At 39.2% G+C, this 16281-nt stretch overlaps 1 protein-coding gene across 5 annotated transcripts in view; it reads left to right on the plus strand.

The window, feature by feature from the left end:
• LOC107095966 (RNA binding protein fox-1 homolog 2-like) overlaps positions 1-16281 on the plus strand; it is a 72944-nt gene that overhangs the window by 41556 nt on the left and 15107 nt on the right. For all 5 annotated transcript variants that reach the window (XR_001481775.1, XM_015392371.1, XM_015392370.1 and 2 more), the window contains 4 exons: positions 1238-1435; positions 4772-4945; positions 5309-5362; positions 7398-7490. Coding sequence is in view for 4 of the 5 variants with exons in the window: in XM_015392371.1 (XP_015247857.1) it covers positions 1238-1435; positions 4772-4945; positions 5309-5362; positions 7398-7490 (519 nt within the window). In the remaining variant the exon portion in view is untranslated. The remainder of the gene's footprint in view (positions 1-1237; positions 1436-4771; positions 4946-5308; positions 5363-7397; positions 7491-16281) is intronic.

A 16281-nucleotide genomic window follows, 5' to 3' on the forward strand; every position in this document is an offset into this window, starting at 1 on the left:
TAGTGTTTAATGCTGCAGCTACTCATGCTGAATATTTATTATTTCATTTACCTGATTCTAACTGCAGTGCAGCGCTGAAGGTAAAAGCAGCCAGTTTGCAAAGGAAGGTCTCATAATGACAGATTTTATTTCACTTACTGGGTTTTTTCATATGAAGCACATCCTAGTTGAAATTAAATAAACAAGGAATAATAACAATTTCTCTAAGTTGGTCATAATGCCAAAAAGTCTTTAGAAATGAATTTTTTGTGTCTATTTTTTTAATTCAGTCACTAATTGTTCAGGAAACGTGTTTGCTCCCTGTGGTACACCCCACCATCATGCTGCCCTGAGCAGAAAGCCATGTTTGTCTTTTTCAGACAATTAAACCTAAATAGATGCTTATTTAGACGATAAAAGGAAAAGTCCAACCTGCTGTCTGAACCTAATGTCTGTCATCTGGAAAAATCTCGCCCAAACTCCATGGTGACCAGACCCCGTTCTCCTAATCTGAGAGCAGACTGCTCTGAAATCAAGTTTCTGCTGCAGAAAGAAAACAATCGTCTCCTCAGCTTTCTATATTTATCAGTGTGATTGTGTAACACAATGTTGAACCTTTACTGATAAAACAAGATTGTCTGAGTTTTGAAAGGTTTTGTTACCCTTTTCCATTATTTATCTAGCTTTTTTTTTTTTTTTCTTTCTGGTAAAGCTGTTTCTTATGCAACAAAGACGTCCTTGGGCGTGAGAAATGATTTTAGTCTTGTAGTCACGCACTCTCCCCACACATCAAACGTACAACGACTCGCCGGTAAATTAGTTTGCTATAATCTGCAGCACATCCAGCTGCAGACGGAAAACACATTTAGCATGCGGGATTATTCTCTGCTTTAAAAGGAAGAGTGAAAATAGTAGAAATTAGGATTTTGTCAGGTTATAGCAGCAGCTTCGAGGGCGTCGCAGACGGTTAACGTGCTGCACTATTTTTCTCCTCACCTCCATCCACCTCGAAAACATTCTTCGTATCTGAAACTGTGTATCACATTTTGTGAGTCTTAATAATAGATGGGTGCGCTGTAAATATTTCATGGTAGGCTGACTGAAAACACATGCCTGTTGGAGATATGGTGGTAGAGCGAGGGGGGGGATAGAGAGAGAGTGAAATTTGATCGGAAGAATTTTACCTTTCTTCGGTTTGGTCTCTGTTCTGTAGCAGAATAAATCTTAATTTGTCTCCACCCCATTCCTGATCCCACAGGGCTCCCAGGACTCCACCGGAGGACAGGAGGGTCTAGTGGCCCCACCCTTTACAACCTTCCCTCCTCCACCCCCTCCTCAAAACGGCCTGACTGGAACAGAGTTTGGCCCGGGGGGCATGTTTGGTGCTGCTGGTCAGGCCACAGCAGAGGTCGGAGCCGGCGGTAACGGAGCCACGAACGCACCCAACAGCAACAATGTAAGGACTCCTGTTTTATTATGTGAGGCTCTATAGGCGCCTCCTGCTGCAGGGACATCTAAAAAAGAAAAAGGGCTTCATTTCAGGAAGATAAAACCACTTTTATTCTATAGATTCATTACAGATAGAGTGAAATATTTTAAGGTGAGGTTATGCCTTACAGAGAATGAAATCCATAAATATGGCGTCTCAGAAAATGTAAATATTACACAATAGCAATTTTATAGCGTATATGTCATAAAGAGGGTCACTGTAGCCCCAATAGGTCATTGATGCGAAGCTGGCTGCTGCATCCAAGCATATATCTACAAAGTTGAGTGGAAGGAAAAAGTGTAAAACGGAGGATATATTACTAGTTTAACTTTATAGAATAAGTGCCCAAATACTGGACTTTAAGATTTCCTAATTATCTAAAACGAACTTGCAGACTTTGATCTTTTAAGCACAGTTTGCATTTATTTAAACTTGCGTGCGTCTGCTGATTCATTACCGCATTCAGCCATCCTTTAAGAGCACGAAATGCACATGCACTGCTGCTCCCTCCATCTGCTGTACAATGTTGTTTTTTAAATAATTCTTTTTGTTTAAATTGAGGCTTGTCTAACATTTGGACTTAAAAAATGCGTATCGCCATATTTAACACGTGAATATGTTTTGATCTGAACTCTTCCTGGAGGACCTCCTCTACCCAAGCTCAGATCTTTTACAGCCTTTAATAGGTTTTTCTTCTTGTTTAGCTCCATCCATCTCCTCCTAAGTCAGATCAGCTTCCCTCTCCTTGCTGACAAACATCCCCACAGCATGACGCCTCTAGGACTGTGCCTCGCCAGGGGAAAGGGAATGATGCGTTCAGGGAAATGTCCAGTTTTATCTTTCTACATGCAGATCAAATTGTGACCAGAGCACCACTGTTAGCATGTTAGCCTAACCCCCACCACTTTTTCCAGGTTATGAAAAAGACTTCATTAAAAAATGCCAGATTTTTATAGTGGATGACTGATAGTTGTCCTGTTGTCAGACAACCACCCGAGCTGTGGATCTCTGCAGCTCCTCCAGAGGTACTATCTGCTTCTTGGCCATATATCTCATTAACTCCTTTCCATATCTCCTTTCCTGGCTTGTCAGATTAGGTTGAAGGCCGTACCTTGGTAGGTTAAATTAAAGTCTAGTTTTATAGCAGTCAAAATAATTAAATTACCGATTTGTCTGATTATCCAGTCAGACCAGTATCAGTTTGTCCACTCCTCTTTCAAACTGCTGCAGTGAGGATCTTCTTTTTATTGCTAAAGAATCCCCAAATCTAATAACAATCCCATCAGCCTGAGCTGCGTTTGGCTTTATTGATATAAAACAGCTTTTAGAACGAGAACAGCAGATGACAGTAACACGGTAAAAGAGGTTCAGGTTACAGCAGCATCATATTTCCCAGCATATTAACATGAAGGCACCAGCAAATGGCTCGGAGCTCGGATCCTTCGCCTCCTAAAGCTGCAGATCTAGCAGAGAGCTCTCTCCATGTCCACAGCAAGAATCTAATCCTTTTCTATTCAGCCATACTAGAATTTTCTATTCCAATTTGTCCGGCCGTCTGTGCGCAGCATCATTTACGAGGCGCACAGTTTAGATCACGGCGGCGTTCGTTTGCTGCCTTTTTATTTTACAGGAATTCAAGCTTTGTGAAATGTGTTTATGTAGCGTGCTGTATGCACACGCAGATAGAGATCTAAAGCAGCTCCGGGGTTTTTGCCGCGCTTCAGTGTCGAAATTGTTTACTGGTAAAATAAACACGGCGTTCACGCTCGATGGTTTAAAGATTATCAGTTCCTTGAGATGTTAAACAAGATGTTGGCCAGTGAATGAGAAGAGCTCCGTCTCCACTGAGATACGGGCTCTTTCCAACTTATTCACACTTCTTGAACTATTTTGTTACGCTTCAGTCACAAACCTCGGTGGATGTCACTGGCGTTCAGGAAGGAAATCGATGCTGTTTCGCTTTTTTTACATGTTATTTTAAGCCAATTTAGCAGTACAGTCAATAGCTTTAGAAGCCATCTTATTATTTGATTAATTTTTTAGCATTTTTTCACAAAACTAATGACATCATGCAGCCCAAACGAATGCAGAGCTGCTTTAGAAATGGAGAGAGCACCTTTCTGCCAGATAAGGAGGACATTAATCACAGAAGCAGAAAAAGAGGCGAGTAACTCTGGTGAAGCTGCAGAGATTGGCAGCTGGTGTGGGAGAATTCAACTCCAAAAATCTGACCTTTTTAAGGCCATTGTTGAAAGCAGAGCATTAAGAGTTCACTGTAAACCATGTGGGTGAACGTTCTCTGGTCGGTTAAGCCTAAAATTGTTCATATCACTGATAGATTCATGTTTAACACAGTTTCTTTTCTTTTTATTCAACTTTGAGTTTTTTTTACCGACAAGAATTGGGAATGTGTTTCAAAAGGATAATAAACAAATGAAACATGCCAAAAAAAATATATATATACCCTTGTTTGATCATCATTTTTTGAGGAGCCACAGGAATCTCTAACAGATTTAAGTCTGTATGGTGGCTGGTTGTTATGGCTCTCAGTTAGGGACAAAAAAACAAAACATGGTAATATTGAAATCAGATTTTATATCTAAATATGGCAGAAGTATTCATTAGGCTGCATTTATTAGAAATATGCCTTCAAGTAATCTTTATTTTGCTATGAATTATATTTTCAATTAATAACCAAATAGTAAATGTTTTCTTATAGAACTTTTTAATTTTTTTTTACGTGATTTAAACCTAAACTAAAACTAAAACTATTCCAGTTTGGGAGTTCTGGATGGATTATATTCATGGACAAACAAAAGTGTTTAATCATAAATTCAATATATATTTCTGTTTTTTGCGATTTTGTTAAATAATTACTGCTTTGATTGGGTCACTCTGTCAGCTAAAAGTCTCTATTCTCTATGATTAAACAATTACTGACTTCGCTGACGAGTATTTCTATAATCAATTACTTGTTTCAGCCCTAATTGATTGTAATCCTAAAGGGAGACATGTTGGTGGCAGCATCATGATGTGGTGATGTTTTGTTTAGCAGAGAGGAAAAAGCATCAGAGCTGATGGTGGGGATGACATGATGATTAATCCTGGAAGTTCCAGGGTTAAGCTTCATATCATGTCTTCAGCCTCTCTGACTCAGTTCCAGCCTGGAACTGAGTCAGAGAGGCTGAAGACGAAGAAATATCAGTTTTCAGATGTTTTTAAAAAAAAAAGAAAAATTAAGTTTTATTACCTCACATTTCTTTGTGTTTTGAATTCCAACAATACTTCTCTCATCATCCTCAGGGAAAGACAGAGGAGACGTCCCAGGGTGAGGCGGGGGCGCAGTGTTCGGCAGGAGGTACAGGAGCAGGAGGTTCCGCAGGAGACTCTGGAGAGGCCAAAGGGACTCCCAAACGCCTCCACGTCTCAAACATCCCTTTCCGCTTCCGGGACCCAGACCTCAGGCAGATGTTTGGGGTAAGTATCTCAGAACGGTTGGGGGAGGGGGCCCCTTTTACACAGGATCAATAAATCAGTCTAGACGCATGAAGTACTGCAGCAAAAGCCCTGCTTTGTAAGGGATAGGCTGAGGCCGGGTCAGAGTAAATGGGACACAGCCATGGGGGTCATATTAATGCATGCAGAGGGGAACGTTTCTAACGGTGTCACTGTGTTAGCATTAAACTGAGGAGAAAAAGTGCAAATCTAAGCATCAGATAGATCATTTAATGCTGAAACTAGTCTTTGGTGTAACAGTGACCCCTAGTGTGCACCAGCTGAAAGTTTTGAAACACCATATATTTATATTTTTGCTAAATTCTGCTTCTGTTGTTTTTCCAGCAATTCGGGAAGATTCTGGATGTAGAGATTATTTTCAATGAGAGGGGTTCAAAGGTAAGTTTGAATTAATAAACTTGATTCTGAGAAAGGACACAGGTTTTGTGGTGAGATCAGAGTGATTATGTAAACACAACCAAAAAAGCTTCACTCAAAGCGCTGCTGATCCACAGCTTGTCTTCTGTAGCTCTGAGATTCTCACTGTATGAAAATACAGTTTCACAGTAAAAATAAATAACATTAACCCTTTATAGGGCAAGTTAGCGTTCCGTCCCTCAGTGAGGTCTAGAAGCACAAGATCTATATCCAGCCTTTCAGCAAAGATGCTGCTACATGGCTGTATATCTTATTTTGGCATTTGACCAATTAGGTGAGCCTTTGAATGATGTATTACCTACTCTAATTAAATTTGAAGAAGAAAAAAAGGTAAAAACTAATTGAAAAAGTAAAGTTAAAAATTGAATAAGCCTCGTTAACAATTATATTTAATTTTATAAACTAATAAATGTAAGTGCCAGTATCAGCATTAATGCCTCTAAGGTTATGTTGTACCAAAAAAAATTTATTTTTTCACAAAATTTCTTATAGAAGCACTTTTGTTATTTTTGTTAATATATTTGAGTAATTTGGCATTTCTTATTACATTGACATTAATTTTTGCCATCAAAGTATCCATAATTTTTTAATGTTTCAAATTCAATAAGGTCTTGTCCTGAATTCCAATAACACTGTTGGCTTGAAATTTTGATTTTCAAAGTATTTCACTGATTGTCCAATAAAGGGTTAATAATAAAAGGTGTAACATGGTCCAACAGTTTTTATATAACACCAATAAATATCAGAAAGATAAGGAGAGATTGTTCCTTTGTGCTGATTGATCTATGGTCAAACTATCCCCATGCCATGAAATATTTATCACAACGATGCTAATATTGATTATATTTACAGCTGCATCTTAAGAAATGACAATGTTAATTAAAATGACTGAATAAAATTTCTTTTCTTTTCATTTTTAAAGAGGAAAGTGTTTAGTTCAGGCCAATGAATCATAAAGAAAACAGGAAAGTCATTGTGAGCTGTTGGTGATGAGGTTTCAGTTTAATGAGGGCTCTAGCGGAGGAAAGTTTAGTGGAAGGAAAAAAGAGCAAAGATGGCAAGATTCAAAAGTTAAGCCTACTTTTAAAAGGCTTTTTGAGTGACTTACAGGTTGTTCAGATAAAAGTAATTTCACATTTTAATTGGAAATCAAGACCCCAAAGATTAAAGGAAGTCTAGAAATCTCCCTAATTTAGGCTCCTCTGAGATCCAAAGGGAAGTTTGTTGATGATTTGCAGCAACATTTAACCTGCTGGTGTTGCTCCAGCAGTTTTTTCCAAATTGATCACAGCAGAAATTTTACACCTCTATGCTTCCAGATGCTGTGAAGCTTTTATAGCTGGTTCTTTTTTGTTCACATGACTAAAACCACCAACACCTGATCCTGGTAGAGTCTTTGGAACCCCAGCTCAATACAGAGAGGGTGTATGCTGCTGCTGCAGCAGAGTGTGCTTTAGTGATAGCTGCAGCACTGCCACAGTAATGCAGTAAATCATGCTGATGGATTCAGAGCCTTTTAGTTAGCCCAATTTCTATATGAACGCATAAATACTTCATCATAATAAATGTATATTTGTAGCCAATGAGGTACTTAAAGTTTACAGAGAAACTCAATTTGGGGCTTTTCATTCCTTCCAAGATGCAAAAATCAAATTTGTGAGAAATAATTGCTTGAAATAAATTAATGAGTTAATTATATTAAGTTAAACGTTTGGATTTGAATTCATTAAACACTTTAACTGTAATGATATTCAGTTTTGTTTTTTAGATGCAACACGATTCATTGTTTTGAATAATGCAGTGTACAGTAATAGGTTGGGGAGGGGCCATGCTTTATTTCATACAGTACTAGTTCTCCAGCATTTTGGCGTTAACTAGACGATAAACCGTAAAGCAGGAGAATTGTTGCTGTGGAAATGATTGCGGTTGGCCTGGTCTCCTGCCACACATCACAGCCTTTTCATAATAACCCCCCCCTCTCTGCTCTGGGCTGCAGGGTTTTGGCTTTGTGACATTTGAAAACAGCGCAGACGCAGAGAAAGCCAGGGAAAAGCTCCACGGCACGCAGGTGGAAGGGCGTAAGATCGAGGTAACTTCCCTCCCTTCCCTGCTCTGTATTCTCTCCGCTCTTCCAATCATTACTGCCTGATCCCTGACTGCCTAGCTAGATTCATCCCTTCATCCCTGATGTGATACGCTCTGATGCAGCCTACTGGTATCCCACTTGCCCCAGTCCTCTGCAATCTTGTTTCCTTGTTTCTTTAAATCCAATGAGACTTCTTTTTCTTGATTTATAATGTTTTTTTATTTATTTTGAAATGTGCTGGGATTGATTTTTGGGGTTTGTGCAAGAACACGAGAGCCAAAGCATGCATGTGACCTGTCCTCTGCAGCCTTGTTTTCACATTAACCTGTCGGCCTTCCTTAGCTTTGTTTTTATTTTCCAGTGATGCTCACCTTGTAGCCACACTGATGTTACAATTTTTCATGCAACAGCTGGAATGATGTTTGTGTAGCTGCTACCGGAGGGCATGAGAGGAGCCCAGTGAAAGTGAAAGTATGATGCATGGCAGATTGCAGTCGGATGCTCTTATTTCTTTCTTTTTTTTATTTTCATACTGTGGATTTACCTTGTATCCCTCTTTTTCTGGTGCTAATGGCTCCTGGTGCTACAGCAGCATGTTGGGATTAACAGCAACACACTGACGCATGTTCACTTTATGCAAAATCTGGATTTTTTTCCGATGATTTTTATTGTTTCTGTGTTTTGAGGTTGTTTATCCGTATCCAGTTCCACATATTTTGTGTTTATTGAAGCATGTGCTGAGTGTTGAATGCAGATTTTCCTTTCTAATTAGGGTTTCCAGTCAGGTTTCCATGTTTGATCCATTCGTTTTAAGCTGGGGGTGATTTTTCTGCATGGGCTTACTCCAGGGGATCTTCCCCTTGTGGTGTGTGCGGGCGTGTGAGAGTCACTTCCTGCATGATGGATGAGGCTGGATGCTTTTAGCTCTTTTTACTCTTCACATCCTGCTGCAGTATGGTTGTGAAAGAGAGACAGCCACCTGCATCCTGCGGTACAACATAATCCCCTCCACCTTCAGCCAATCAGCAATCACAGCTGGAGCCAGTCCACCCTGCATCAGTCTCACCCATGTTCAGAACCTGGACCCCGTCTTTTGTCTCCCTGGGCCTTAGTTTAACCCACAGGTTGTGCATGAGATCAGCGGGAAGCGTGTGTTTGCGTTTCAGTCGTCTCGTTGCATGCGTCCTGTCGTGCTGCAGCAGTGGTGATGGTCTGTAGCGTCGTTGGGCATTGGCAGCATGGTGGGCCAGCAGCAGGAGTCAGCAGCGTGTGTCTCTTTCTGTCTGTTTATGGTGCATGAGCTTGCAGAATAAAAACACTTGATGCTGGTCATAAACCAGTGTTTCTGCATTCTTCCAACCAGACAGAAAAGCTTTATATCAGGCAACATCCTTCTTCTCTTGCAGATGTTGCTGCATTTATTTCTCACTTTGATTGGGTCCTGATTTCAAAGTTTATTAAAGGGTGTTTTAGATGTGCCAGTTCAAAACTCTGAAATTTAGACCTAGTTCCATTGTCTTGCAATAGTATTCATACCCATGAGTGAACATTTTTGCAGAGCCACCTATTGTTGCTTCTCATCATATAAGGTCGGTTTCTAAGAGACGGAAAATCGTTGCTGCATCTTTTTTCCAAAACATGCTTTGATCTGATCCAGCCGTTGGTAACCATAACAGTCCGACCAAAAGAGCCTTCTCTGGCCCCACGACTACTGAAAAGATTTTGAAATATCCTTCGAAATGAGATGACGCATAAATTTCACAATACTCCTTCAGTATCGATTTTTGTTTATAGTTTTTTTGAACAAACGTCACTAAAATCTCAAACTAGATTTCAATGCCACAGAAATTATTTGACATAATTTCTTATACAATGGGGACTAAACATCCTGTAGTAACCAAACTTAATCATGTTCTTTGAATTTGTAAATGACCCAAAGGAGAAAAAATGGAGGGGGAAAAAAGAAAGAAAAATTCTGAAAATCCACAATTTTTTATTATCATTAATTCTAATAGATCATTTACAGAATAAATCATAATTGTTATTATGACTAAGAATTGATCACAACAACGATAAATGTCCACTCCTAGTTTAGAATACAGATCACAAAGCAAACATCTGGATTGCCTAGCGTCATGATTACATTTAAATCAGAGGAAAATGTACCTTTAACCTGAGCCTGTTGTAAAGTTATCCACAGCATGCTGTTTTTTTTTAGACTAGATTAATGCTGTCTTTAAAATTAAACAAGTGGATTTGCCAGAATTTTATCAAAGGATTTCAGATGAAGAAAATTCTCCTATTTCTGGCTGAAAGAAAATGTAGCCGGTATGAATCCTATTGCAAGACGCTGCGAGGTGACATTTTCATTTGCTGTTTTCCACTCCTGTAACGTGTCCTGCTGTTCAGTTTGTAACCATCCACTGGCAGGCTAGCTGGGGAATACTCGGAGTGCATGATTTGAGTTTTAATGCGGTAAACTGCGGTCTGATGGAGGCTGTACTGTTGACACAGATGCTTTTCTTGCATGTTTTCATTTCGGTGGTTTAGTTTTAGCAATCAGGCATCAGTATCAGTTTCTTTGTTTAGTCAGCATGACTGCAGTTCTTCTTTCCTGTGGGCTTCATAGCCTTTAAAGAAGTTGATTAGCCTAATCATTTGTAGAGGAATGCTGTGCTTGATTCAGTTGCTAATCTCTTTTGTCTACTTGGTGCATGTCGGTGGGGGTCGCCTAGCTCTTTTGTTGTAGCTTCCCATTATGTGCATGTATGTAGCTTTAGATGAACAAGATTAGAAATTCATTTGTTGTGTTTTCAAAGTTAAAATGTACTTTTCTTTGTCTGGGATAAAACTCTGCGCTTTGAAGAAGTCAGTTTCCTGTATGCTTCCAATGTGTCCATGTAAGTGGCCCAACTACAGTTCACTACCTGCTTTTCTGTCATCTCATCACATCATCATCAGTATATATAGTGTTTCATAGTATACACTCTTAAATAATACACAATCCATTCATCTTGAACCATCCATGGCTCTTTATTTAATTGTATGTATGTCCTAAAAATACAAAAGTCCACCATTTGATGGTTTTTACTTCTGCCTGTGATACGACCAATGTGTAATTTATCCACTATTTGTCTCATATCCCCCCTTTTGTGGCTGTTGCACAGTTAGCTGTACACTATGACCCCTGTGCGGTCTCTAGGGATGGGCATTATTATACCGTTTATATAATAACAGCAAAAAAATGTGATATCAAACCATCTTATTGTATATTTCCTGTCTTAGTGAAGGCAAAAAGCAAATGAGAGGTCCTTTAATACATATATTGGCTTAGGTTGAGGATTTACAGAATGGATAAAAACAAAACATGGGGGAAAAAGGGTTGAATAGGAGCAAAGATATGAAGTGAATGATTTTAGTATTTGTGCATGACTGAAGCTAAAAGTTCAAGAAGATGGGATTAGTGTTCAGAGCCTCTCTGGATCGGACCCTCACCATCATCTGCAGGGCCTGCATGTCTGATATATAGCAGCTGGAATCTGTAGCGGAGATTCACTTGTCCACTACTTTACAGAGTGCTCTCTGTTTGCTGAACAGTAGTTGACACTGAGGTGTGTGTATTCAGGATGCGACCTTTATCTGACTTTACATTTCATCCTATCGTCTCTTTACCAGACCTCTAGCTGTTTGACTTCATGTCAGTTCCACTACTTATTAATAATGTTTTCTTGAAGTGTGGATGCACTCTGTTAAAATATAGTAGTATGAACTGCCGTGGGCCGATCACACGACATTGAGGGACCCCAGTGATAAATTAGCAATGCTTGTGTCATTTCTCTAAGGGGTAATAATGATGCTAAACTACAATTGACACACAGGATTCTAGCTTAAGTGTCTGTTCAAATTTGTTTAAACAAGTGTCAATGTTGTGCTGCTTGGTGGGTTTAGCAACCTAATTGTTAAGCTTTAAAAGTTCTGTTTACAGGGACTAGACTTCCTTGTCACATTGAGACTAATGTTAGAGTCCAAATTGCCCATCCCTAGTGGCTGCAGAGGTTTAATGTGCTGCGTGTTTGGTATTTATCCATTTCTAGATTCTAACATTGCTGTCCACGCTTGCCGATTAAAATCATCCCTTTTTTACCACAAAGAAATCTATATACTTTGATAAGTGTTTAATGAATATGTTTTTGTTTGTATGTATTCTGGATGTAAACTAAAAGTTATCATATAGTTTAATATTTTAGCAGCAAAAAAACTCATTTTAACTTGCTGATTGTAATATGAAACCACCATAAGGAGATAGTGTTCCTGTTGACCCTAAACCCGACTACTGTGACCAGCTGAGATGTTTGTGGTCTGTGTTGCTGAAGTGTTACAGAAAGTCACGGTTTCTCCGCAGCGCAGAGTTTTAGTCAGATATCACAGCACTAAAGGGCAGAAAGGCTGAGTTGTGTGTGAGGAAGCAGTGTTGCAGCTCTGCATGCAAACTGATTGTTGTGTTGTTGGGCATCAGTGAAAAGGAAGTGTCATCATCACTGCATGGATGTTTGTGGAGGAAATGGATGGGAAGTAGTTGTGAGAGCGGTTCTGCATGTCTGACCCTGCAGACTCCAAACACCTGAATGGAGCACAGTTTTAAGCCCACTTCGGCCCAGTTTTCCAGTTACGCTTTCCTAATGCTATTTTTAAATTAATCAAACCAATCTAACTTAAATTAGCTTTTTTTATTATTGTTTCTCAAAGCTTAAGGCTTTGAGAAAGAAGGGAGCTCCCTCCCATCTACATTTTAGAATCAGACCAATCTAAAACTATTTGTTATTTAGCCATTTCTAGGTTCTAACATTGCTGTCCATGCTTGCCGATTGATGCAATATTTTTCTCCTTGCATGATTCCCCCCTGGAATGACAAATGGCTGAAGTGTTAGCTTATCTCTGTGTTCTTTGTATGCGTGTAAAATTGCAGAAAAGGTTGAAGAAAATGGAGAAAGAATCCAACCTTTGTCCTTTCCAGTCCTCTGTCTTTGATTCATTCTGTCTCTTTCCTCACACCTTGTTTTACTTGCCAGTCATGTCTGTTATTTTTTTTTTTTTTACTAAACTTAACATGAAACTTTTTTTTTTTCTTTGTTCAACTCTTCTTCCATATTTTAATCATTTTCTTTACTTTAGTGACTATCTTCATGGTGACTGGTAAAATCAGGAAAATGTCCCAGTTTACCTGCTCCCCAGTATCCCACCACACACTTCTCCATTGGTGTAACTTAACCACATGAATAAGAACAATATCTCCCCTAAAAGTTATACAAACACCGAACCAACTTTGCTCTCCTGTTTCTATTATGGACAATATGTGCTTCATATCACAGTTTATTTCTTTAGCGCCTTGCAAAGTTATTCACACAACTTGAATAATGTGTCACCAAATGAAGTGAAATAAGACGCAGAAATGGTTTCGGGAAAATGTTTTGTTCCCTCTTCTAAGATGGTCATATAAGGGCTGCTTATTACTAGGAAAACATGCCAGATAAAATTATGTGGGATAACTTTTAGATTGTGGAAGAAGTGCTGACCTCGTAATTAGAGCAAGGTGCTTCTGTCCTGTGAAGGCTGAACGTTTCCATAGGAGCAATCTATGAATGCTCACTCCCCTTATAAGTCGAAGGAAAGTCATACTTAAATAATTCTGGCTTAAACATTAAACATCTTTATCAGACTATATTGCCCCAAAATTTAGAACATTTCTTAAAAAAAATATCCTGTCTTAAAATCTGTTTTTTTTCCCGTTATCTAATTCAGGCCAGTTAGTTATACGTCAGCCTGAACACCTAAATTCGACCAATCATATATCAAAGGTCATCTATCAATCAAATTTTTTCGGTCATAGCATCTTGATTCATAAGTTGCACCTAATATACGTAACGGTTGAAATAAGAAATGAGAATCATTTCCTTTCCCATTGAGTTCCGTCCCAGTGTTCACGGGGATGGACGTCTGTGTCTTCAGCAGGCGTAGAGCTAACAGAACTGGCAGCGTTGCGAGGCAAGGGCTCAAACATGTACGGCTGGAAGCCTTCTACACCAAACCAAGCTTCTGCCGCCCTGGCGTCCTCTTCCACAACATCTTCTTCCCCGCTTTCCTCCTCTAAACAAAACATGTATGACGGAGGAGACTCATCCACGACTTTCGACACTAAACTCTCCTCCTCTTGCATGTTTCCTCTGTCCATAGCGTTCCTTGACAGTGTCGTTTCTAAGTCACCAATTTAGTGCTACTTGGTCTTAATGTAATTTCCCACTGGGAACCTACTAGCACTAAGTTGCTAACTGGTTAGCAAGATGCTTCCGACAAACCGGCCAAAATCAAACTTGCTTGTGAACCTTCCGCCACAACAATCCCGCCCTCTTGAGAAATGACCGATCACATTCACTTTATTCACTCGTGTAAAGTCGGGCACCATTTGGGAGAATTCGGAAATGCAACGACTTTAATATTTATGTGAGATGTCAAAGCATAACTGTTGTAAACATGGAAAAACTTAATACAAGTGAAGGTAATTGAAAAATAAGGACCAAACATCCTCATCAGAAGGCCATTTCATGGTTTTATTGCATTTTGAAGGCAGTATCCCAGATTATCTAAACCAGTGGTTTCCTAACTATTTTTGGTGACCACTCCCCTTTCATTTAAAATAATGTTTTTGCACCTTCCTCTAACCAACCTTCTCGACAACAAAACAAACCTTTCTTTTAACAAAGTAAAATTGATTGCAGTTAATGATAATTTAAAAAAAAACTCCTCTTTTAAAGAGTAATTATCAGTTCTGCTTAACAGAATTTAGCATTGTCATCATTTTTTTTTTTCAAACCCTACAACTAACCCTACAAAATTAGTAAATTATTCAGTTCATCCATGGAATCCCAGGCTGTTGGCAGCTTCATTACTCCATTTGCTACTGAAATGAATCAAAGTTGAAGGGTGTGAACACATTTGCAAGGCGCTGCTTCAGTAAGGCTAGTTTAGGCCGTTGTTTTTCATAGTCTTCTTTAAAGCACAAAATCTGCTGCTGTTTAGACTGGTGGTTTCAGCATTGAGAGTTAGCATCCCCTCTCCCTTTGTCTCTCCTCTCTCCTCCTCTTCCTCGGTCTGTTAGAAGCTAAAACAGCTGCAGTCTTTTTTTTATTTTATTATTATTTCACATTGGGGACAATCAGGGTGACAATTAGGTTTCTTTTGTTCCTAGGATTATTTGTTCCTTTCATTTATTATATTTTTTCTGTTTCCCTGACGACTTCTGTGTGTTGTTGTCAGTCTCCACGGTAACCACTCGCTGTTTCTTCGGCAACGGTAAGTTGTGTACAAACATCTTATCACTGAACTGATCCCTTGAAAGAAGCATTTGACAGTATTGTCTCCAGCCTAGTGCAGAGTTTGAAGCAAGCGCCATGACTTCTCCACGCGTGAACTTAGAGTTCACAAGCCCACGTAGTTTGCCTTCTCATTAGAAACAAGCACAACACATATACAGACAGCTGGACATGACATTTTTAGCTAGGTGTTCACACAACGTCATTAACACTTCACTGGGAATGACTGAATGTAATCACCTCCTCCTATGCAATGACACATTAATTCTCCATTGGAGTGTAGCATTCATCTCCTCGTATAATAAAACCCATCAGAAAGGATGTGAAGCTTTGCTCCCTGTTGCTGCCTACAGTTTCTTCCAGCGAATGCAAAACTGCAGGGCAAACAAGGCTGCTCTCATTCCCCCCCCTTTTTTTTAATTTAAGTTTTTTACTGACCTGTGTGCTTTGGCAAATATTTTCCAAACGTTTGGCAGTTGGAGCCATTATGCATTTGAGATTTGAGGCACTACTGATAAAGAATTTCATGCAAGGATAGGATTAAGGCCAGGCACAGTTCTTGGAACACCATGTTACCAAACAAGGCTGTGATTCTCTTGCCTGACTCTGTAGCCAAAGCAGAGACCTAATAAAAGTATACACTGATCTCTGTGAGAGGGAAACTTTTTTTAAGGAGCTACAGTGCCTGGCAAAAGATTTCCAACACATTGATTTTTTTCACATTAGACCTGCAACCTCCAACTTGTTGAGATTTATATGAAGCAGAATCTTATTATTAAACAATTAATACCCTTTTTGGCAGAAGCATGTTTGTAGCGTAATACTAATGGCATAGCCTACAAATGCTAGCCATGTATATTTGTACGATAAATCTAAACAGGGTTTTAACTTTATGGAATGTGGACTAATTCAAGTGCTACAAGAACTTTTGCAAGGCATTGTATGTTTTAGTTGTTTAAATTTCACTATTAATTAACATTGAAATTATGCTCCAGTTGTGAGCCCAGTTGCACCAGTTTTTCATAAATCTGCAGTGCCTATTCAGTTTACCATTATTGTCATCAGGTTAACTTATAAATGTACTTTTTGGTTTGACAAAATTGGCAAATAATTTGCAGGCCATATCCTGAAGTTGTCTAAATTCAGCCAGCTGCAAAGCAGTTTGTTACTCTACTTCAGATACATGTTAAGCTGGAGCTGATGAGTTTCAAGTCTAAATATTATCCTAGCACCTGCATGGCATTGTTTCCAGGGTTTGTGGTTTCCTTGGTCTTTAATGTCTTTGCTGTTAACACTGAAAGAGTAAAGGTTTTATAACTGTGATATAGAACTCTAAAATAGCTCCTTAGATAGCATCAATGCTAACTTGAGCCTCATTTTAGCTAACGTTAGTGTCATTGTGGGCTAATAGTTGGCCATTGTCAGCT

This window comes from Cyprinodon variegatus, unplaced genomic scaffold, assembly GCF_000732505.1.
Source record: "Cyprinodon variegatus isolate N-32 unplaced genomic scaffold, C_variegatus-1.0 Scaffold588, whole genome shotgun sequence".
NCBI classification, from domain to species: domain Eukaryota; kingdom Metazoa; phylum Chordata; class Actinopteri; order Cyprinodontiformes; family Cyprinodontidae; genus Cyprinodon; species Cyprinodon variegatus.